This window comes from Opisthocomus hoazin, chromosome 4 (genome assembly GCF_030867145.1).
Source record: "Opisthocomus hoazin isolate bOpiHoa1 chromosome 4, bOpiHoa1.hap1, whole genome shotgun sequence".
In the NCBI taxonomy this organism is placed as follows: Eukaryota; Metazoa; Chordata; class Aves; order Opisthocomiformes; family Opisthocomidae; genus Opisthocomus; species Opisthocomus hoazin.
The window spans coordinates 71,444,735-71,470,283 of NC_134417.1; the positions used below are offsets into that span (position 1 = coordinate 71,444,735).

General features: G+C 40.8%; 1 protein-coding gene across 1 annotated transcript in view; it reads right to left on the bottom strand.

The window, feature by feature from the left end:
• The window catches only part of CUBN (cubilin), a 151,919-nt gene that overhangs the window by 62,308 nt on the left and 64,062 nt on the right, over positions 1-25,549 (bottom strand). Inside the window, exons 29-33 of the mRNA XM_075417480.1 lie at positions 18,364-18,545; positions 11,623-11,797; positions 9,790-9,971; positions 3,628-3,784; positions 1,826-1,942 (exon numbers count right to left, since the gene is read on the bottom strand). Of these exons, the coding sequence (XP_075273595.1) occupies positions 1,826-1,942; positions 3,628-3,784; positions 9,790-9,971; positions 11,623-11,797; positions 18,364-18,545 (813 nt within the window). The remainder of the gene's footprint in view (positions 1-1,825; positions 1,943-3,627; positions 3,785-9,789; positions 9,972-11,622; positions 11,798-18,363; positions 18,546-25,549) is intronic.

Here is a 25,549-nt window from a genome sequence, read left to right on the forward strand (position 1 = left end):
AGAGCTGATTCTTTTATCGTTTTGTAACATTCCGCATACATCAGTTGGACTGGTTAAAGGATCATTAACTACCCTCAGCTATATTTGTACAGAATTGGATTTTCCACACCCTTGGACTGCAGGCTACGTCCTGAAAAAGAGAATTTCTGATTCAGGATATTTTTGATTCTCATATTGCTCTTGCTTGTCCAATATGAACAAAGGTGAAGTCACAACTGGAAGAAGAGAGGCTGTCCTCAACACCAATCTGTGACAGTAGTAAATCCTGGCCTTAGAGCTCCTATGCAGTTCAGGAAGGTCACAAAGAGTCTCATGATTCAGATGATAAATAAGTTTTCTCCCACATTGACCAAGCCTGAATTTGACACAAATATTTTACTTCTCACTGGGCTACAATTAATTAGCTAGAATAAGCTGAAATGACAGACATGGACCCAGGCGCTGCATTCAGCAGGGTGCCGCTGACTGGCTTTCAGCTGCACAGTCTGTGTGTTCGGCACTCCGTTGTGTCCTGTCCGGTCAATCAATTACAGCTATCAATGCAGGTCCTCAGGATACAAAGTAAAAAGGAAAAACACAGTGGGTGGCAAGAGCAGGAGACTTGTTGGCCTTCTCAGTAAAAGCAGAGCAGTCACTCTTCTGTGGTTTGCCATTGGCTAAATCTATTGTATATGGCCATGCCCTGCAATGCTGTGACTGGCATCATGAAGCCACGTGTACTGGAATGTGTGGTGTGTGGTGGTCCTGGCGGTAAGTGGAGAAAGTCACTACATACACAGGCCACTTCGTATACATCATTTTTCTGGCCTCTCATACTGATGTAATTCAGGAGACAACAGTTATGTATGAGTTTTCAACCTGGTTCCAGGAAAAGATTATCTTTAAAAATACATGCTGGGTACGTGAGGAACACTTTGATGATGTCCTTTTCATGTATCTGTATAAGAACCTATGCTAAAAAGAAAGTATTGCTTATATCCTGATTTTTGTTTTGGTGTTTTCTTTGGCAAATTGATTTTCATTTTATAACTTAGCAAAATAAACTTATAAATGTGGTTGGAACATTCTATGATTTTAAAAACAAAGGTTAAATATCAGATGAACAGCAGAAGTTCAGTAGTTGCTATCAAAAATAAACATTTATTTTAAGTGATGTTACCAGGATATTATTACCCAATTGTAAATATTTTTTAGGAAACTTATAGAATGTAAAGGTAATATTGGGTATTAAAGGTAATACCAGTATCTGGTCAAAAATATTTGGTGTTTTATAATCAATCATAAACTGTCTAAAATTAGACAGGAACATCTGAGGCTGTATCTGTGAACAGAAGACCAGTTTGTTTATATTTTTCTAATTTGTATTTGAAACTGAAATTCCTATGTACCTTTTCTCATTATTTAATTAAAGCTTCTTTTTTTTTTTATGTTAACAGCATAGATTTGATCTAACACAACTCTGGCTTGAAAAATCCAGACCAAAATAAGGTCAGCTAAATACAAGTGCATTAATTATATATAAGATTTTAGATGTTCTCACAGATGAATCCAATTTCACACGGTATTCAACACCCCATTTATAATTGCAACACTTGGGTCACAGTAAATCAGCTAAGACGACAAAGTTCTAAACAGTTTTCCTCACTATGCACTAAATCTTTTACAGTGAAATCTGATTTAGGACAGATTAGGAGAGCCATACTCTCCAACTACCAGGATGCAGAACTTCCTATAGAAGTAAAGAAGGAATTTTTTATTGTTATTACAGAAAAGAAGATGAGGATGTTAGTCATCCCAGCTAACTATAAAAGATGTTTTTACTTACATGGTTCCTGAGCCTGAATAATCCAGCTGCAGTTCTGATTGTTTGGGTATTTGGCAGGATACAGAGGAGAGGAAATTGCTGCCCCAACTGAATCTGACTCTATGAAACTTCCACATGCTTTAGAATGAAACACATACACATACAGATATTTATATATACAAACCACATATCTTAGATTCTGTAGTGAAAATGAATGCATAAACTGTAACATACTACATCCGTGTGAAATGAGTATAAAATTCATGACAGTAATTTACCAGAAAAAAACTTAAGAACTAGCTCCCAGGACCATGTGTATTTTCTTGACCTGGATCCACAGGCCATGCTGCACCTGGCTGGCTATCTGAGAGAAGCCAGTGATTTGGGAACAGACATCTCATCTTTATCAGCTCCTCATAGCCCAGAAGAGCAATGTTGGGGCCAGAATAACTCGGTTTCAGGGCAGTGCAGTCATACACCCATTTCTCTGATCATTCGCCTGTTGGCAACTAGGAAGGAAGAAAATTGTAAGAAACTCTCCAGAACCTTGCAATGCCCAAGGATGGCATCACATTGCTTTGGCACGATCCTCTTGTGAGCTGCGTCAACAAAACTGCAATTGCGTGAAATGTTGCACATATGCAAGAGCTTGGCTGGCTGCATAACTTTGGCCAACAGAGCCAAGTGCTACCATGCCTCATTTCTAAGCGTACTGACTCACCACAAACCCCCCATATCCGAGTTTAACACACCGTCGCTTTAAACAGCAGGGTGGGGAGTTACGTACCTAAGACTGAGATTCATTTGTTGGCCTGTGCTCCCTAAAACATCCAGCAGGAGATGGGACTTGCAGGGTTTTCTCGGGAAGCGGGAAGCTAGGTTGCCTACATCCTAGGTAGGGAGCACTTGCTCACCAGGCATGTTTTGTGCAGGGCCTAGTCCAGTAAATGTGCTCTGAGAATGTCTGACAGACTAGACTCTCATAGCTGTTAGTCAGAAACGCCTAATTAGGTATCCAACTAGTACCTCAATAACTGGAGTTCCTGAGATTTTTACTGATGCAAATTCCTCCTTTTCTTTGTAATTTTTCATAATATTTTCACAGAAAAAGAAATTCTGGGAAAAGTACTAATTTATAGTGAAAAGGATCCTAAGAAAATGAGAGAAAGAGTTTCTCTGCAAAAATTAAATGGCTATATCTTGAGGAAAAAATGTTTCCAAAGTTATTCTGAAAAAAACAAAATAAAATTACCAATCACCAAATATTAATTTAATGAAAAATTAATTTAATGAAAAATTCTGCCCAGTTGGTGTAATTTTTCATTGAAAAGTAAACCATGTAAAACACGAATTAGTCCTCCACAAATTGGATAGTTGATGTTTGGCAGGGTTTGCATGCCTGAATCCATGGACTTCAGCAGCAGCACCACACAGAATTCTTTTATAGCTTTTCAGACTCATGCGCATGGATAGACATATAAAATGTTATTTTGTCACTAGGTCTGCAGAAACTGCCTGTTGCACATTTTTCTCAGGACCGTTATACATAGCTAACCCTCTAGGGAAGAGGAATAAAAGGTAGCTGATGTGTGCTAGATGCCTTACTATAGAAAGTACATTTTTTTTCAGAATCTAAGATGATCCTTAGATTTTGAATTCTTTAATTCATAATTCAGAAAAATTCAGTCTTATTAAAGATACACACTGGTGTGCTGCATGTATGGAAACAACACTTCCCATTATCAGCTGTTCTAAAAAATTGTGTCTAATACAAATAAACTGGTGATTAGATACATATGCGTGAATGTAAATGACAAAAGTACCTTCAGTGAAGCGTGCACTGAAGCCCCTGTGCTGGATGGTTGTATCAGAGTGTAGCCGGATGTACATCAGGTTCTGGGAGGATGTGATAGGAGTGGGATGCTGTGACCCACAGAGTTTGCTAAGAAGGGGTGCTTCATGGTTAGGACCATCAAAAACCTGTTATGAAAAGATCAGATGAGGTATTTGGTTTCAGTAGGAGTATCAAGAAGACTTTTATTTCCTTCACTCATGTATTTCATGATGTATTTCATACATTTTGATCTTGATACAGCCCTGATGTGGGCACTGCAAACAAACTATACATTGCCTATCTTAATTCTGTGGCCATTTCCAAAAAATGCATGTATTTCAGGCTGAAGCTACTGTAGCCTTTATAACAAAAATGCATAAAGTAACCACCTTTCTCTGTGTGTATCTGGTATGGAAGCAACTCTCCTTTAACAATCCAGGTATCTCCATATATTTATGGTTTTCTGTTAATGGCTAATGTGAGTTCCCCTGTAGTTTTCATTCAGTTAAACCCTACATCTTGCCTCATTTAAGAACTCTAAATTGGCCCTAACATGCAGCTAGTGCACCAGTGGGAGCTATGACTACGTATAAAAAGAGAAGACAATAGGATGATGTTTTTAGATACATGTACCCAGCATCAAGGATCAGAGTCCATATATCTATGCTTTATAATAGGTTTAGAGTGCTGAATTACACAGATATACATGAAATGTTATTTAAGCAGAGGGTAAAGAAAAGTAAAAAAAAAAAAAGGAGAAAGAAAGCAAAGATGGTTTCACAAAACTTCACTTTTAATTTTACCATAAATGCCTTCCTTCTCTTTTTTCCCCTTATAGCTGATAACTTGTTTCCTTCCTCTCTGTTTCACAATCAGGAAGAGAAGGACAGGGAAGTTAAAACCAATGAGTTTCTAGCTTAAGCGACATAAAAATTATAACAAGAAAAACTACAGAGAGGGATAAATGGCTGCAGTCTCAGTGTCCCACTCATCTTTCCTAGTACTCCAGCAGACGTGATTTGTTGCTGCTGTGTTTGTCGCCATGGGGCCAGGCTGAGAGCCCTTGTGCCTGGTTTCAGAAGTGGTGAGCTAAGTTGCATGACCCACAGAGGAAAAGCCTTTGGGCTACTGGGCAGCAACCAGAGTTGAATTCAGTTCCTGTTTCAGCATTAACGTCCTGCATTACCATAGGCACATCATTTAATATAACCTGTGACTCAGCACCCTATAGCAAAATGGAGAAAAACATGGCTAAAAATGTGGATAGGAGGACTGGAAGATATTCAGGTGCTAGGATGTTAAAGCTATGTAAAAGCCCACTTCGAGCAAAATAATGCCATTGGGTTAAAAGAAATGTACTTCTTACGACTGTCTTCTTTTACTTCAAAATGCCTCAAATTCCAGCAAGTCTGCCCAATGCAGCACGGATGAACTCAAATTTTCTAACTAGACTGTATAACACAATGCAATATTTCTGCCTCCAGTATTCAAAGGCCTTTCAGCACATTAGTGAAAAAAAATATAAAAACAGTAGCTGAGAGAAAGGTGACCTGTCTCAAATAAGCCTCAGAGCTGAGAAACAAAGGGTAAAACTCCTGCTCAATCCACTGACATACCTACATAGCCAATGCTGTATTCATGAGTTAAACTTTTGCCCTTGGGCCTGTAACACTAGCTAGCTGTGTGGGACCTTGTGACCGAGCATTAGGTGTACTGCAATGCCTGTAAAAATGAGTACCTGGTAGAGAGACCCAAAATATCCATCCATTCAACCTTTTTCTTCTCTCTTGGTATCCTGCCACAATCAGCCCTTTGATACATAGTGTGCAGTGTTTATTCTTCCTCTGCACATATATTCTGTATATAAATTAGACTACCTGGAGTTAAAAACCACAAACCATGGAATGTGAAAAAAAGTAATGACTAACAAAATAACCTTTAGGAACTAAGGTGCTGTTTTTCCCTAGACAGTAGTGAGAGGATTTTATCTGAATGCTACAACTGAGAATAAGCATTGCATTGACAGAGCGTAGAGACAGGGCCTGACTACAGTTCACATAAACTGCTGTGCCACTCTGCACGGCTGAGGATATGACTATTGACACACGGACTGCTGCAAGACTCTAGTAGTTGAGCTTTCTCACTCAGGAAGATATTAAGGATGAGTAACATAAGAGACTAAGTAGGCATTTAATTGCAAGAACTTTCTGGAATAAAGAAGTCTTTCTGTGGTAATATTGGGAGAAGAGCATGAAGTCAGAGGAATGTTTTCTAAATCAAGTGTATTTGCTGTTTCTGGGCAGCTTGCTTGAAGAATAGTACTGCCTCCTCTTTCAGAAACCCAGAGATGATTCCTAGCCTTTAGACTTGCTAAAAATCCGATTCAAGCAACAGTTCAGCAAAAGCATTAGTGAGAGACAGCAGCAAGTCCTATGGTTTATGGCAGCTACGAGTCAAGAAGGAACAGTAACACATGGATATTGTATGGTTGCATCATTTTTGCTCACTTGCTATTTATTAGCTTAAACTATTTTACAGGGAGGATTTCAGTCTGGAATCTGGATCAGAAACAACAGTATTCACACACTAGTTCAAGAAAGAGTTGTGTCTCTCTGCAGCTTCTTAAAGTTATTTTGAAAACATCTGAGAAATGCGTTTCTGTGGCTGCATGAGTAAAGGAAAATGATGCATCTGTGTACTTAAAAGCCAAGTTTTCATTTGCACTACGCATAGCAGCAACTTGCTCTCCTCTTCTCTTTCCACAGTGAACGTAACTGAGTGACTCATTGCCTTCTTCTTCAAATGTGTCCTGAGTTTTGCAAAAGCACATGACAAAAAGAAGGTATTTTTTGTCTTCTGAGCTATAAAAACTCCACATATTTCTAGTTGTTCTCTCTTGGAAGATCCTCTCTGGCAGCACCTGGAATAAATTAGGTCATACCTTCTTCTCTAGTTCCCAGAGGCTTACATTTCTACAATCCTGTGTACTACTTGTTATACTGCAACAGGAAAGAAAAATAGAATTTACTTAATCAAAGCCACTGAAAAGAACAAACTATTTCTCCACCCCCTTTTCAGTGACTTGTGCTACAAGCACTGCTTTTCGAGCCACAACCTCCTCAAGTCTCAAAATACCTGAAATTCTTGCTGACCTGCACCCTGGTGTAGTGTTTGATACAAGAATGGTTAAACACATGGGCAAACAACTCGGGAATTAGTGCATTTGCTATTTCTTTACCTCTGTTTTCCCTCCAAGAAACAAATTTGTTTGTTGTAAGACACACACTCCAGATAGAAATGGGCTAGTACACGTAGAGAAATTAAAAATGTATTCCTTATGTATGGTGACAGCAAAAAGTCTTCTCAAAAAATCTTATACTTTCTACAGAATATAACTGAGTTATTTTTGAGATCACAGAAAGTAAAGGCTATACGTCCTCATTTAGCAGATAAAAAGATGTTCATCTGTTCTGAGAACAGATAAGTGACAGAAATGAGACATAGAAACAGAAGAATCAACTAAATTTAGGCAGCTAAGTGAATGAAGAATGTGCATTTTGATGGCCTGGACTGTGCTCTGCATCCACTGACTCTAGAGGGAGCTCAGAGCAGTTACACCATGAGTTACCGCTGCAAGCTTAGAATTAATTTGGCTGAACCTAGATCTGTGCTCAGATTCACATATGAAATCATTGAGCAGAACTGAAAAACGCACTGGGCTCTTTGGAGCTGCAGCATAGCCAAGAAGCAGCAGCGATGAATGTTTTCCTTCTCTCCATTTTGCTCACATAACAAATGCGCAATGGAAAACATTACAGGAAAAATACACATTTTCATGTGTTCCCCATAGAAAGGAATTTACGGTAGAAATATTAAAAAAAAAATCTCAAGTCATAACACAAGGAAAAAATACTTGGTCTAGAAAGGGAAGGATGAAGGAAAAGGGCATTAATACACTCAAGGGTGGAGAGGAGCCCCAAGAGAACTCACAGAGCAAATAAAATCCATAAAGATAAGTAAAAATCTAAGAAATAGAAAAGGGTGGAACCACTGTGTTACTCATGCACATAGTTTTTCCTATATTAGAGAGAGAAAAACAACCCACCAACTTCCTTAGCTGTCCATATTTTCCATTTATGCAGCTTTTGGAATACAATCCCTAAACTATTCACAGTCAGATATCTACTTATACATTTCCAGGCACTCTCTGTCCCTTCACTCTGCTCTCCTATTACCATGTGAGGATATAGCAAGCCTTGGAAAGAGATGAATCCAAATCACATCCAGGTGTTGTCAACAAGTGATTTTCTGCTTATTGGCACATCAGGCAGAGAAAGAAATCCCATCCACTCTTTTCTTGCCCTGCTGGTCCCCCTACATTAGCACTGAAGAGCTCTTCCCTGCCTCATACACCAGAGCCTCAGAGCACTTCGTTCTCTCTTGGCTTCAGATCAGCATTCTCCCTTATCCATTTTCAAACCACTCTCCACTTGGTGGGCAGTGATTGATGCCTGCATTAAATTCAGATCTCCTTCCGTGCTCACACTGCTGCTTCAGTTGTGTTTGCACAGCTGGGGCTGATGGGCGACTTCCTCCACTACACCAAATCAACCAAGAAGCAGAAGCAAACAACAGAAACTTGGAGGACAACGGAGGAAAAGGGGTGGCACGGCATTGCTGTGGGAAGAGCTCTGCCGCAGCCATCTCCTCTGCCAGCGGAAGGACTGCTGCCTTTCAGTGACTGAAAACCCAGTGCCTGTAGCTGGCCTATAAAGGTAGTGGGAGTTGTGCCTGTAACACAAGGAGCAGGGAGCTCACGGAGCTGAGTAATCTACAGTGTTTAGATAGGTACATACATTCATTTGCATCAGGTTTAAAAGAGAAACTTGTATATCAGGTCTTTTCAGAATTTAGCCCTTAATTTGCAAAAAATTTTTGGCATTGTTACCAGTACTGCTGTTTCAGATGGCCCATGTTTGTCAGGCAATCTGATTTTCTGCTTCTGTGTGATATCACAGAAGACTTGGAAATTTTTCCAATACACTTTCCCTTTCCATGATTCCCCAATGTAGTTAAACAATTTAAATAAAAAGACATAACCATATTTCCCTATGCTTCAAAACCATAAAAAATGAACAGTTATTGTACAAAGATGCTTTGTGGCCAAATTAAATCTCCAGTTCTGCTCAGCAAAAGGGGGACATATTTTCTTGTTTCTGATTAAGTATAAAAAAATCTTTACGAGGCAATGCTGTTAAAACTGATGCTGTTTTCAAGAGTCTCGGTTCCTGCCAAATTGAGTTCTCTGTGAATGATAGTTTATCAAGGAGAGGAAAGCTGTATTTTGGGCTATAGCGACAGTGCTTTATCTGACTGGTAGTGATCACACATGCCTTTGTACTGAGTGAAGTGCAATCTGACATCAAAGGTCAGGATTTCATGGCCCTGCTCCCAAAAGGCCAAGTGGAGATGTGGAGGATTCTTCATTGTCACGCACTGATTGAGCAGCAACTTGAATCTCTGTGACATCAACAAAAGTTCGTAAACAAACATCAGTGTGAAGCTTTTAAGAGAGCAGCAGCTCTAATCAAGCAATGAAACAGACAGCTGAGGAGCACCTGAATACACAGGGCGTACATAAAGGAAAACCGTCAGTCGGAATTCCTTCTGGATGTAGACCTCCCTCTCTCCTGAGCATGTAACAGAGTCTGGGCAATCCATATGTGGGCAGTTCATCCTATGGCTTGGAGCAAGCTGTGGTAAACTGCACTATAAATGGGGAAGGGTGTCATAATAACAGCCATCTATGTATGAGGTTATTGATGCTGTACTAACTACAAATCACACCAAGAAAAGGAAAAATATGGTGCCAGGATGCAGAATGCATTGCTTTCAAGAAAAGATCCTTACAGATATAAGTGGGAACCTGGAAGAATGCAGAAGTGAGGCCTGTTTCACTGGTGAAGCAAAGGGAACTAGATCATAACTATTTAGCTGTAAATGTAAGCCTTAGCTCATCAGTGAATAAATATGACTGTGCAACTACCATTCTGAAACTAACTGCAGCCTAGGTTGCACAGCAAGCTTCCTCTTTTGCAAGTATTTCACCAGACTCAATAAGGAAACTTTTGAAATTTCTGTTGTTACTTACTGCAACATAGTCATAGTCACACGAATTGTGTTTTTCAATGTCAAAATCCGTGAAGTTCAATAGGACTCTGTGGCTGTAGTCAACTTGGATAACCCAAGAACAATCAGTGTTGTTATTATAAGGTTCAGGATAGTTGGGAGAATGGATTTCCCCACTGGTAGCCTGGAAAATACCACCACAGCCTGAAAAAGACATAATCAGTTATAATCAGAAGCTCTTTTATGCTTAGTGAGATTCCACCTCTATTTTTAAACTAAGGGAAGAATACCTCTGTCTTTGTATTTTCTACATTAAACTTTCGTAAGATGAGTGCTCCAACTGTTGAAGTGTCCTGTCTGCAACCAAAATCAATGGAAATGGCTATCAGGAAAGTATAACATTATCATTATTGGTGAATATGCAATAACAATGCTTGTGAGTAATGTTTCTTTCTAGCCCCAGGCTGGCAGCAGATGTTTTAAAGACTGAAACATTAGTGCTGCTATTCCTCTATCCTAGATATTGTAAAAGCAATCAGAAACACTATTCACGTGAATGCCACAGACCTAGCATACTGGGAAAGCAATGACTAGGCCTAGGTGAGCACAGGGGTGAGAAAACCATTTCTGAAAATATCAAGACAGGTAGGAGCTCCACTTTCCCTACGAGCAGAACGACAATTGCAAGCCTCAAGTTTCTACTTCTCTGCTTATGCAGCTGAGGGCTTCCTGAGGACTCCACCCTTGAGTATTTCTGACCAGAACAGCTCCAGTCCTCATGAATATCTAAATAGCCTGGAAAGATGGATCCTGTGCGGGAAGTATCAGCGCTGTTAATAGGACTAACACAAACAAATGGCCTTTTATATGTTGTAAAGGGATGGAGGAGGGTGAGAGAAAGGCATTGGGACTGCTATACATGGAAGCAGCCTGCTGGAAGGATAAAAACTGTGCTGTTACTGTGTTCTGGTAAGCGGGTATTTTAGAGGCTAGAGGGGGGGCAGAATATAACAGGCAAGATGCTACAAAGGGATAAGAAAGCTTCAGGGGGCCCTAAGCAGAAAAAACAAGCCGCCGGATCTTGGAAGGGGATTAATTCAAAGGGCTATTGTAGAATTCTTTTATTCAAAAAAAATCTTGTGCCTTTCTCATGAAACTCGTGCGAATGGAGAAGTATAAACCTTGGCAAACTAATGAATCGGTGTGCTTAATAAAGCAAAACTGTAAGAATTAAAATCTGCCTCTCCTCACTTTTCATTGCAATTATTTTCCAATAATTGGCCTTTTCATAAGAACTCTCATGTAGACACATGTGGTTGGGTCTGTTAAGCACGTCTCTTCTTTTACTGATTACCGGTAAGGCTCTGAACAAATAATCACATGGCGGATGGATGAACCTTATAGAGTTCAAATATTTTCTAATCACTCCAAATATTTTTGGAGTCTGCCAAGTTCTCCAAGTTAAGCCACATTCTCAGATATTTTTCACTTTACTGTTTAAAACCAAAAGCATCGTTCAGCTAATAAAGGACTCTGTGGGTGAGTGGGTGGAAAGAACTGCTAGCATGCAAAAGTTCTTTTCTGATTGCAGGGATGTCTTGATTAATCACGTAGCGAAGAAACTCCAACAAGGCAGACTGTTACAAAATGCATGAATTGGCCTAGATTTTAGCTAGTTAGACAATTTTTTCATCTGTGTGTTTTTTCAGCCTCTCCTAGTGTTACCAAATTCAGTAATACCCAAATTCTCCTTCAGTTTTCAGTCCTATGCTGTTTGACTGCTTTAAATGCTTGCATGGCTGATCCGCATTCTCAGACTTCCTGAATTTCTCCTGGTATTAATGGGTATACTCACCACCAAGACTTTCTTGCCAGGAGGCATTAAAACCTCTCCCTGTCACTCCTGCATCTGTCTTGAAACGGACAATGGCTGAATTGCCAGTAGTAGAGACTTGCAGTGGGTTCTGTGCTGATCTGGAAACACATAGCTGGGCTAGTCTAGGAGAGAGGAAATCAGGGCCACCATAGACCTAGAAATAGAACAAACATGGTCAAAGTTTTTCAAAGAGGCTGTCTGCCACACAGAATACATGAGCACTGTTTAGCTAGGAGAAAAAAAAAATATCTGTAAGTATTGAAAGCGATTCCATGTTTTGAAATGCAAAGTAGCTAATAAAGTTATTTTCTCTGCAGGTTCACTTGGTACCTGAAGCACCTGGCGCAACTATGAAATTCGAGATTATTTCAAAAGAGCCTTGCATTAAATAAGAATTTTCTGCTTTGGGGACTTTGTCACATTCTTCTTCCTCCATCCCTCCAGTGACAGCACCTTGTTTCTGTGGAGATATAAAACCAGACTTATTTGTGTGCTTGTGCAAACAAACTATATCTCTTTGCAGGAACTTGTGCTGGTATTTTGCACCCATTACGTTTAAAGTCACAGCTAAGATGATTTTTAAATTGGGGTTAGATTTCATCACTCCTTCTGATAAAATAGAGAACATTGCAATTTTATTGAATTCAGTGGCAAAATCAACATCCAAACTATGGGATTTTGGTCAAGTAAACTACATTTCAATAATACTTTTGGAAACAAGAATATATATCATACATATTTGCCACAGAAGACAGGTTTTGACTTTTAAGAGTAATTATTCCCTAATTGGAAGAGTACGCCTTATACAATTATAAACCAGAAAACCACAACTCTCTTAAACATCATCAGCAGTATTGTGTACTTTATAATGCATTTTTAAACCAATTCAAGTGAATTAGGTGGCAGTGCTGAAGCCTAGTTATTTCTGCTTCTTGTTTTCCAAAAGGGATGTGGGATTTTAGTTTGAGCCCATTTATAACTTGTGGAACTGGCTCACCTTCCTTAGTCTTCCCTTTCAAAGCTGGAGAAAACACACGTGCTAAGTGCAATTTTCAAATCCAGGCATGTGATTTTGGTGCCTAATGCCTTCAATGACTGAATTTTCTTGGCGTTTTGCATGCTAATGAAATGCCACCTGATACTAAGGGTCTCCCGCCTTCTGTTGGTATGCCCCTGGTAGGACAGCAGCTGCAAAAGTCAGCTTGACAGTAACCTCAAATATGAAAACTGTTAAAGAAATACACTAAATGAAGAGTGTGCTATGGTCTTTCAGCAACTGAACTAGCAATAGATAGATTCTCATTGTATCATCATGTATTTTGTACGAATGTTAAAGCTAAACTGGAGAATGGCAAGTTCTAACAACAAAACCAGGGAACAGGAAGATAAGGCAACAAATCCCATCAGGATTTTCCCACTGGTAGCATCTCAAGTCTGATCCAATACCTTATTAGTCTGGTAAACATCAAAAAGGTCAAAAAAAGCAATCCATGAATCTCTCTCGGAAAGCAGCAATACTATAAGAACTGGCCTTCTGTATGGCCCTTTTGCCTCTGATCGTTTCTAGATGAGGGGAAACTCAATATTTTAATAAATTTTGACAGATACATTTTAACCTCAGAAGAAGTTTGGGTTCTGTCCAAGCTAAATATCTGAGCAAGTCTTACAAATAGCCGAGCTAGTCCCACCACCTCTAGGGCTGAGTGCAGTGCATTGCTACATAATTTGATTGATCGCGTGCTCACTAACTGCACACAGTGCCTGACACTGCTCTGCTGTTACAGGTATAAAAGAAAGATTTTTTTCCTTTTAAACTGGAAAGAATATTCAGTGACTCCAGGGTAACATGAGACCTCAGAAGCTGAAGCTTGCATCCCCAGAAGAAACAAGGAATTAATTTTTTTATAGACATTATATTCTGTTAGATGTTCAGAAGACTGTATTTCGTTATAGTTGCTGATTACACAGGCTTAATAGCTTAAACATTTTAATTTTGACTGAGGCAGCACTTTTTTGCATTCTGCAGGGAGGCTGTGTGGCTTGAATGGATAATGGTTCCTCTGTCCAATCGATTGTCTCAAGGCATTCAAGACAAGTCAGAATGGATGAAATCACAGCTCAGATTAAGAATCTGTAATGAAGTAGTCACAGTATGGGGAAGAAGCATGTTTGTCCGCTGGAAGCTCAGTGTCTTCAGAAAAATCTTGCTGCTTGGTTGCTTGTGAGGCCCAATGACAGCTGCATTTGTCAGAAGTCTGTTCAAAATGTGAATTTTAAAATGTGTTTGTGGTATACTCCCTGAGTCAGAGCCACAGCATGAGATCTAGCAGGAACACATGGTCTTAATCATCTAAAACAGCCCAGAGCAGCTATGTGGTGGAGGAACAGCAGGAGTGTCTAATATGCATCTAATAAGCATCACGGACCAGCCTTTCACATCATCCCTGGTGTGCCCTGGGGCCATCTGCACACCATGGGCAAGGGGACCAAACCCAGCTCTGACTTAAACCCTGCTGATTTCTGCACTATTACCTCAGAAATTAACTTGGCCCAGGCTGAACGCTTATAGTTGACCTGTTGGAAGAGAATTACGGATGGGGAAGAAATATTGATGGAAACCTCAGGTTTGTGGGTCTCCTTTACATTGTTAACTGTTCAGCAATGGCCTTCTGCACAGTTTCAAAATAAAAAGCTCAGTCAAAGGCATGCTTTTTACAGTTAGGAGTATATTTTCCTTTCTCCTTTATGCCAGTTCAATTAAACAGATGCTTTCACAAGGGCTGGAACAAAACCAAGTTTGAGTGTTTCCATGACAAAAAACAATAAAATGTTACTTTTGGCTACAAAGAGGAAAACCAATAGTTACCACATGAAAAAAGAAGAGGGAAAAGAGAATGGAAGGAAAGAATGAATTCCAGGGTGTGGTTCACAAAAAGCCACAGGATGTCTGAGCAGCAAACAGAGAAAAATAAAAATAAAACTTTTAGTCTGACCAGAGTACCTGATTCAGAGATAAAATGATGTTGGATGGCATAATGGGGATGCAGGATAAAAGCCGATGGTTTTAATCTGTTCTTATCATTTGCTTCTGCCCTGTTAGCTCCATTTATTGTTAACAGTCAGCATTCCAGAGTTATGAGCAACAGAAGGCTGTTTTTATGCAGTTGGTCACCCTCATGACACAGATTTTCTGGGAATAAAACTGATCCCTGTTCAAATATAACTGCCAGCAAAGAGAGCTTTGACAGAGAATTAAGAATTAAGAATACTTCATGTTTCTTTATATTTAAATGAAAAGACCAGAGCATCTAATAAAGATTGGGAAGTGCAATAGATTGACAGAGTTCCTTCCTTTTCAGCTCAGACATACATCTTGCTGTAGCAGAATATATTTATAGTTTACAAAAATCTGGTCCATGTTAAAGAGATGTCATAATTTAACAAAGCGGACATGGTCATTTTTCTCTATGTATGTAATTTGGCTAGAAGCCATTTAAAAATATTTTTAACTCTTTCATTGTGTCCAAAATGATGGCTTCTATTTCCATGAAACATTTCTAGAAAACTTCTTTAAGAACAACTTAAAATTTGCTTATGGATGTTTGTAAAAGGAGTGGAATCTGATTGGAAAAAAAGACAGAGTGCAACAGTGTCATAAAAGAAACAAGGAGGAGAATTAAAGGAGAATGTGTCAAACACTCCAGCATGCAGAAGCCATGGGAAGAACTTTCGGATTTCACACACAAAATTTTTACTTAACTATTATTGCACAGTCTTGGTGAAACATTTGGCAGTACTGGGTTACTGACAAGGAAGGGACAGCTTATTTAGGAAGCATTGTCAAAGGAAAGGGAAGGGAGACAGTTGCTGCATTTTACAAGAACAATGTGCAAGAGAGAAATAGTCAAGAAACTACAGTATAAAAATGAAGTTAGCAGCAAAGGTGCTGCGATGGGAAAGATCTCTTAGAATTTTCCTACAATTCTCTGCCAGGTCAAAGGGGTGAGGGTGTTTCTAAGCAAAAGCTAAATGCATCCAGGTGAGCAAGTTTGTAATTATTGAAAATTTTTTGTTACAAGACAGCTTCTTATTTCAGAGAGTAGAGAGAGTTAATAGGATAGGGAGGGGCAGCAGGGAGCAGAGCTACTTTAGTACTGGTTTTAACTTCCTATTAAAACTGGAAAGTTCTTTGGCTTGAAAGAAAACAGGAAGTGGTAGAATTCACTATTCAGAGATAAGGAAAAAGTGAAATCAGGAGAATAGCTGTGAGAAAAAGCAGACTTCAAAACCCAAAGAACTGATAGACAGGATACTCTTGGGAACATAATGTGAGAGTAAAAGATGTATGGAACCTTAGTGACCGCTGAAACACACTGTGTCAAAGGCACACAAGCAATCTCTTTTTCTAACACTTTTCAAACTTCTGTGTGTGTGGTTTTCAGCCTGGACATACGTAGACAACTATAAGAAAGAAGATTACAAGATAGAGCAGCTCCTGCAAATAGTTAACCACATTCTTTCCCCCCCCACACTAAATCTGAGTCATCATTTGTTCTGTGCAGACTGTATCAATCATGCTGTGAATGTATAATTTTATAACAAAGGCAAGAAAATATGTATGTAGCAAGGTACATAAAGGTCCACCAAATGCCTGCAGTTTGGCAGGGGAAGCTATTCTCTGCCAGGCAGAACCTTTGATCTTGCAGTAAGACATGAGCCAATTTTCCCCAACAAGTTGATTTACATTAAGTTATCTGTCAGCAGATCAGAGACAGGTGTTGGGAACTGGATGAGCTACGATCAGGATACAAGAAACTCAGAGGCATGTCAGTTCTGAGGGCAGGAACACAGGGAAGGTCAAACAGCAAGGTGAGCATCTGCGCTGATGAATGAGTAAGGCTGGAAAGAAGTAAAGCATAGCAACTAAGTTTAAAATGGTAAAGAAAGAAAACCCAAAACCTAAGGTGAATATCTTGCTTGGGGACACAGAGCAGCAAACTGTAGGATCCTCTTCCACAACTTCTTTAAGTGATTTGTGTCCAGCAACCCACTCATTGGTTTCAGGCCAGCCCCTCTACTAGTCAAAAAGTTGTTAAATAAGTGGTTGCCAGCCATCTGTGCTCTTACTGGAATATGATAGCTCCTGGGTGACCACCTGTAGATGTAGGTGTCGTCCATGCACTAGTCAAGAAATGGTTAAGCACAGCAGACTTCGATTTCATAGCAGTTTAATGGATTCCTCTGGGCAACAGAGGCATGACTGAAGCCTAGAGGCAGATTAGCTTCAATCTAGTCACTTTAGGCACAAACAACAATGAAGCTGCAATACAAAAGACTTCATCAATATCCAAACCAGCCAACACAGGTCACCTACTCACAGGCACTGGTGTCAGCAATGTGACATACAGTCATATTTGCCAATGCTACCGGTAGAGAATTCATGGAAAAACTTCCTTACACCAAGATCCTACAGAAGTCCCAAAGTCAATAGGATACTCAAAGCACAGTGTCCATTTGGTCAAGACTTCTTCCATTTCATTGCTAAGCTAGGGAAGCCTGTTTCAGAGCCAGAAATATGAAGTTAAGTTATATACCTCTTCTACTCATACAAATGCTTAGCAACCATTTATCTGGCAATTGTATGTTTCGGACCTGCTTTGGGATGTGGGTTAAGTTTTGCAGGAATATTGCTGATGAGTGTGCAGTAAGGACCATAGGCTGGAGAAATCAAAGCTACAAAGGTGAAAATAGGTAGCAGTGAGTATGTGTAGGTGCTGGACAGAAAGCTGTCTAGCTATATGTTGGTCACACACTACATTACCCAGGAGAACAGAAGAAGAAAAGCCCCAGCAGAGTGGTACAAGGTATCTTCATCAATCTTTAGGGTTCATTACAGAAGCATTCAAGTGTTACCCGTGTATTAACATTGAAAGACCCAACAACTGTACCTCCATTAGTGATCTCAAATATCTCTAGTGAGAGATCTAGAAAGTCTATACTTTTAAATAATTTCTTCCTGAAATTATTTCCTATCCCTTCTTCCTGCACTGGAAGTCTATTCAAATCCGTTAGCTGGGATTGGTCACCTGCCTGCTTACCAACACAAGCACAAAGATGTCATATATAACAGGACCATCCAGTCTTACGGGTCTCTTAAAGGTCAGGAAACCCTGAGAAAGGTCCTTTTACTCCTTGTTTCACTACCCTAAGATGACTAGGACACTGCCTCTTCCATGATTCTTTTTTCTGAGTACAAAGATTCTTTATAGTTTTCAATGCTTGGAGTTATAAGCCTCCCCACTTCCTTGGAAGGTCCTACACAAGGTCTCACCTCACTTATCCCCCCAGTGATCCATTATCTTCCTTTACATCAGGAAATTTTATCTCCATGGTACAGCACCTGCATTTAGTTATTTGTAAAAGGTGGACTTTTAAAGACTGATTTTTTTGAAGGAGTTTTGTCTCTTGTTGGAAGTGTACAGTGCCTGGCATCATTATTGATTAAGGTCTACAGACACCAAAGGTATAAAAGTGAAAAATAATATGAGCATTGTGGCTTCTGCAACAACATCTGCAGAACGTAACTGTAAGCACAGCAGAAATGGGAAATTGCAGCAGAATTGTTTGTTCTGCTCCTGCACTTCTTGGGATTATCTGCCTCAGGCAAAAAAGCATGTAACTTTTGTATTTTTGAGGAGTAAATCTGATGCTCTTTCTTACCTCCAAAACATCGTAGCTGCAGTCTGGGTGATATTCAATGTCGAATTCCTGAATGGTGAGTTGAATGCTGCTACCAGGCGCTGTGTGAATGTACCAGATGCATTCCCTATTGCTTGGGTATCTGTTGGGGTAGCCAGGGCTGTGAAATGAACCAGAAGGGCCAGAGAGTTCTCCTCCACAACCTGACAACACAGCAAAACAGTCCATCAGTGAGGGGCTCTGGAAAAACTCACCGACAGCTCTGCAATGAGGACAGGCATTAGCACCCATTTCATGCACAAATGGGTATACTGGGCTTGAGGGTCTGCTCTGTCCCAGGGAATCAAGGTCTAGCAGGGAAGAGAAACTCAGGAACGGCAGGCTGGACCTACTGGCACTGTCCGTGCTGTAAGCACTTCTTCTTCTCTGTTGGCATGTTTCTCACTGTACCTCAGCATCTGCTTTGACAGCTGAAGAAACTGAGACACAGAGCAAATAAAGTGACATTTTTTGTATTGTCCTCTAACTTTGATCAGTTCTAGAAAGCTGAATGAATCCATCCTCAGTAGTTACTGACCCCAACTCATACACAAACTAAGTTATTATGGGGAGGGATTCCTATTGTTGTAAAAATGCCATTTCCCACTGCTTTGGAAATCATAAAATTGAAGACAATGCAATTTCCCTCAGCTCACTGAGCATAATTACAAGCTGCCAAGTCACAGTGGATAAACTGGCTTTCTGACATTTCGTGGGTTTAATGTTCTTTTTTATTGAATTGTAACTTTGTAATTTTATCGCAATTGTAAGACATGCCATGTTTGAAAAGTTATGTATTTTCTTTACAGATAAGAGATCATTGTCCTAACCTCACTCCTCAGCCCCTTAGGTGATTATGTTCTTGCATATTATGAGCTGGATTTAAAAAAAAAGAAGACGAAAAACAGTGGCTCAAATGCAGGCCCTGAGTTGGCAGCAGAAAACAACTGAACACCTGAGACCACAGTTTTGTCATTGCTTTATGGAGATGTGGTGACTGCTGCACTCTCCTCCTTTTGTTGAGTTCCCAGGAAGACCCTCTCCCTGATGCAGTCCCCAGGTGCAGGTGTCAGCAGGGTGGGAAGGCACAACAGCCCTTCCCACTGTCTGGGCACATTTGGATCAGCTACATTCATGGTGAAACCTCACCTTTAGAGAAGCCAGTAGGGTCGCTGTGTATCTGTCACATGCAGAAAACAAGGGAACTGCGTGCTTGATGTGATATTATGTGTGTGTCACTCTGCCTTGCAGCAGCATTTTTTTTTTCTCTCTACATTACAAGCCCCCAAGTGCTTCATGCAGGCACTAGCTAATCTTTTGCTTACACAGCTTTTACAGGGTCACTCGAGCTTTGTAAGTAAAGCCCACACTCCATCAATCTCTTTGGCTTCATCTCCAGAGGGAAGGTTCTGTCACATAGCAAAAAGCCCCAAAACACTTAATAAAACCATCTAACAAACCATGAGCTCTATATTCCCAGAGGCAAATACTGTGGTATGGCAGAAGTGATAAAGAGCATCTGTATCAGAACTATTAATTATAGTAGATATTTTATAATGTAAAACAAATAAACTGCCCCTCTGATGTGCTCAACTAATCCACACAGATGTGTAAAACTCCCCTAATCTCTATTAAGTCTATGCATAATTTGCAACTTGAACAAGGTATCTTTGGCCATTGCTCTGCTTAACATTTTTTTATTCTTCAAGAAGCTATAAATCAAGATCTTCAATGAAATGCAAATACTTTCCTCAACACCTTCTGTGACCAGCTTGTGGTTATTGAAGGGTGGCTGCTAAGAATCATAGAACCATAGAATGCTTTGGATTGGAAGGGACCTTTAGAGGTCATCTAGCTCAACCCCCCTGCAGTGAGCAGGAACATCTTCAACTGGATCAGGTTGCTCAGAGCCCCGTCCAACCTCACCTTGAATGTTTCCAGGGATGGGGCCTCCACTACTCCTCTGGGCAACCTGTTCCAGTGTTTCACCACCCTTATTGTAAAAAATGTCTTCCTTATATCTAGTCTAAATCTACCCTCCCTTAGTTTAAAGCCATTGCTCCTTGTCCTATTGCAACAAGCCCTGCTGAAAATATTTTCCCCATCATTCCTGTAGGCCCCCTTCAGATACTGAAAGGCTGCTGTAAGGTCTCCTCGCAGCCTTCTCTTCTCCAGGGTGAACAGCCCCGACTCCCTCAGCCTTTCGTCACATAAGAGGTGCTCCAGCCCTCTGATCATCTTTGTGGCCCTCGTCTGGACCCGCTCCAACAGCTCCATGTCCTTCTTGTGCTGACGGCTCCAGAGCTGGATGCAGGACTCCAGGTGGGGTCTCACCAGAGCGGAGTAGAGGGGCAGAATCCCCTCCCTCGACCTGCTGGCCACGCTTCTTTTGATGCAGCCCAGGGTACGGTTGGTCTTCTGGGCTGCAAGCGCACATTGGTGGCTCATGTCCAGCTCTTCATCCACCAGCACCCCCAAGTCCTTCTCGGCAGGACTGTTCTCAATCTCCTCATCCTCCAGCCTATATTGATAACGGGGGTTTCCCCCACCCAGATGCAGGACCTTGCACTTGGCCTTGCTGAACCTCATGAGGTTCACACAGGCCCATTTCTCCAGCTTGTCCAGGTCCTTCTGTATGGCATCCTGTCCCTCAGGTGTGCCGACCACACCACTCGGTATCATCTGCAAACTTGCTGAGGGTGCACTCAATCCCTCTATCTCATTGCTGAAGATATTAAACAGTACTGGTCCCAATATGGAACCCTGAGGGACACCACTTGTAACCAACATCCATTTGGACATGGAGTCATTGACCACTACCCTCTGGCTGCAACCTACCAACCAATTCCTTAGCCACTGAACAGTCCACCCATCAAATTCATATTTCTCCAATTTAGAGGGAAGGATGTTGTGAAGGACTGTGTCAAAGGCTTTACAGAAGTCCTGATAGATCACATCCGTAGCTCTTCCCTTGTCCACTGATGTAGTCACGCCATTATAGAAGGCCACTAGGTTGGTCAGGCAGGACTTGACCTTGGTGAAGCCATGCTGGCTGTCTCGAATCACCCCTCTGTCCTCCATATGCTTTCGCATAGCTTCTAGGAGGACCTGTTCCATGATCTTTCCAGGCACAGAGGTGAGGCTGACAGGTCAGTAGTTCCCAGAGTCCTTCTTTCTACCCTTTTTAAAAATGGGCACAAAGTTTCCCTTCTTCCAGTCAGCAGGGACTTCACCTGACTGCCATGACCTTTCAATTATCATGGAGAGTAGCTTGGCAATGACATCAGCCAATTCCCTCAGGACTCTGGGATGTATCTCATCAGGTCCATAGATTTACATACGTTCAGGTTCCTCACGTGGTCCCGAACCTGGTCCTCCCTTACAGTGGGAGGGTCTTTGCCCCTCTGGTCCCCATCTTGCAGTCCATCAGCTGGAGAGAGGTTGCCACTGAAGACTGAGGCAAAAAAGTTGCTGAGTACCTCAGCCTTCTCCTCATCTGTTGATACAAGGTTGTCATTCTTGTTCATCAGGGCAGGAACACTTTCTTTTACCTTCCTTTTCTGGCTGACATACCTGTAGAAGCCCTTCTTGTTATTCTTAGTATCCCTTGCCAAGTTCAGCTCCAGCTGCACCCTGGCTGTCCTGACCTCAACCCTACACAACCGTGCAGTGTCCCTGTAATCTTCCCAACATACCTGTCCCTGCTTCCACTGTCTGTGCAGTTCCCTTTTGCCCTTTAGTTTGACCAGCAGGTCTCAACTCACTCATGCTTGTCTCTTCCCTTTCTTGCCTGACTTCTTATACCTGGGGACTGAGAGCTCCTGCGCTCTATGGAAAGTGTCCTTAAGGATCTGCCAGCTCTGCTCTGTCCCCCTGTTCCTGAGGACCGTTTCCCAGGGGGTGCTATTGCCTAACTCCTTGAAGAGCTGGAAGTTTGCTTTCCTAAAATTTAGGGTCCTGACTATACTTGTTGCCTTTCCCATATCCCTCAGGACTGTAGATTCCACCAATGCATGGTCACTGCAGCCCAGGCTGCCTCCAGTCTTCACTCCATCGATGAGCTCACTTGCATCACTAAGCCCCATTTGCCATCATCTCTACCATGGGGTTTTTCAGCTCCTCACTGAAAACTTGAGTTTGGCTTTGCCACAGTTGGCTCTAGGACTTCTAGGACTGCAAACTAAATATCTATGAGAGGAAAGAGCAGCAGGTCTGACAGGGAGCAAAGCAAAAAGAAGTTATTTTAAACTAAAAAAAAAGCCATCTAAATGCTAAATCCAGCCATGCCAGCAATGTAACACAGATCTCTGTCAGTCGATCACGCAGTACTCAGTGGAAAACCACCTTTTAAACACAAGAATTCCCACTGTTGAACCATAGTTAGCTATAACCCAGGAAAGCCTTTACATAGCTGAGGTTGACCTCACAGGTGAATCAGCACGAGCTTAGATCCTCTCCCTTTTCCCCCACCTTGCTGCACAATGGTGATTTGCCCTGCAGTCACCAAGCTACATCGCCAAGCTACCAGACGTCTCTAACAAGGAGTAACAGAGCTTGTAAGCGTATTTGAAACCAGTCCTGCCTTCAGTCCCTCTGGGGACAGGGACAGAAACAGAAACAGATAATGCACACACTTCTCCCAGGCCTGCCAGCCCCTGAAACTTCAATATCCATGAACATTTCAGCAGAGAGACAGAGAGGAAGAAAGCTTCAGTGTAACCCACCACCCCATTTTTTTTTCCCAGTGCCATCAGAAGATGGCCTAATTTTCCTCAAAAGAAACCAGGTCGTTGGGTTTTTACAACTGGAGAAAAAAAAGTTGTTGGCAGGGGGGAGCCTCACATCTGACTTTGCAGGGTGAGGGGTTTTCTCTCTTTTCCCTCAGTAGCAGGAATGTTATGATGGCTGCCAACAGCTTTCAGGCGGGGAGAGCCGCCTGGCCAGCTTGGGAAACAGAGAGATTTCTCACCAACCCAACGCGATAGCTCGGCTCCTGAGGGGGTGGGAACAGGGGAGTTTCACCAGGGAAGAACAAAGCCAAGTGCTATTTATCTCAGCCCAAAGAAAGCTGGGAACATTTTATAACTAAACAGGCAGTTATGACTCAGCTTCTCCTACTAAGAGTTTCCTGATAGCCACAAAGACGTGTTTTTTATTTAAACCCGAAGTGGCTGAGATGGGTGGAAAGCTTGTGTCTTGCACTTGGAGGCAGAGACCTTTCTTTCTGTGCAACCCGTGCAGGTAGCATTCAGATTACTCATGCTCCCTCTCCAGAGTGGTTTATATTTTCTCTGAACTCAATCAATATTCTCTGGATGAAGTATGTGAAGCACATGAATAAGAATGTCAAAATGTTATTAATGTGCCGTTTCTTTTCTTCCAACTACAAATGTTCCCAGAAAAGGCTTTTTGTTGAAACAGAAGTGATTCTTATTTAGTGCTCCAGTAAAATGGAAGTAAAGTTTAGATCTCTGAGATTCGTTTCTTATAATGAATGTGCTGAACTCATGTTGCAATTCATTTATTAATTTTTTGCAAACAGATTGGAAATTGCTTGAGTGTACGCCTGAGTATTCACTGACTAATAGCTGAAGAAAGGACTCACTGATCTTTGCAGATACGTGAACTTCACACCTGGACTATTTTGACTGACCTGCACATGCAAGCAGAAGCCTCCATATCAGAGCAGAAACATAACCTCTAAACTCTCTGGCCAGCTGGCAGAAAGTCTATATATTATGTTTCTGCTCTTATAGGGATGAGGTAAGAATCAGTTCTGTTATGCTTTTTTTGCAAGTATAGATGCTAGATGATTTTAACAAAATATTTACAGAAATACTTAAGAGATTAAAACAAATGTTCCTGCCTTTAAACTCACTTGCTGCATCTGTGGAACACTAAAATGAAAAAAACTCAAGTAATGATAGAAAAGCTTTCTGAAATGCTTACAAATGTTCTATGTGAAAGATTTGCCCAGCCTTAGAATAAAAAAAAAAAAGAAAAAAAAAGAAAAAAAGATTTGTCCATGAATACTATTTCAAAATGTGAAGCAAACTTTGATTCACTGACTTTGCAGCTGCACATAGTAGGCTTTGAAATCTGCCTTGGCAGATACTGCAAATAATCAGAAAAAGTATCAAACAAATTACATTCATATGAATGGTATTCAGGCTGAAGATGTAGATGTATATTTGTTTATACATACCTATATATGAATATATGTGAATATATGTAGGGATTTTGCATTTAAAACAAAGACTTCAGGAGAAATGCCAGTGCTATTTTTCTGAAGCATGCATTTGTATGTACTGTATCCTTTTCCTATTTTTTGAGCAAGCTAAGAAACACATCTTGATTTATCCAGGAATGTACTTTCCATACAAAAGAAGCCTGACCACTTTATTAAGATATCAAAATAGGAAAAGTTTAAATGATGATGTAATAATCTCAGCTCATCAAACTTCTTCCATCTCTGGCTTCACCATTAAATGAACACAAACCTTCTCCCAGTGTTTATATTTATCTGCAAACATCAGATTAGCGTTTGCTTCTATTCAAAGAAATTGAAGTTGTACTGTTTATCACAACAAAATAAAAAGGATTTGGGCTTTAGGGGTAAATAAAAATACAGAAGCATAACTTATAAATTGCTGCATGACTTCAGCTCTCACTGAAATAATAGTGAATAATCTGAAACCAGTCTGTTCCTAGTGAAGCATCTTCAAATGTTTTTCTCAGCACAGAAACACACAGCCTTGCTGTACGTGGACAGATATGCAGACAGTTGCACTGTGGAAAAGTTACTTGCAGCTGAACTGCGTATGGCATATACTCAGTTTGTGCAGACCTCTTTGCGGTCATTTCGGAAATTTCAGCCCTGCAGTTAAACTGAGAAGAAAAAGGGAGGGCATATACTCTTTTAGTAGTGTAAAGGTCCTGGAATTCCCTTGAAAAATGCTTAAAACAACTACCTAACCTGGTGTTAGTTGCTAGGAAATCAGGCAACAAACAGAAAGCTCAGGAAACATGTATTTGGTGTCTTTGCTTTCCTCTGGCTAAAATCTAAGTAGTCATTGAAGATTGTGCAAGGGATAATTTAGAGATCTTTCCGTATTACTGCCTGTCTGGTTAGCAGATGGTGTTCATTAACCAAAGAAGAATCCCTATT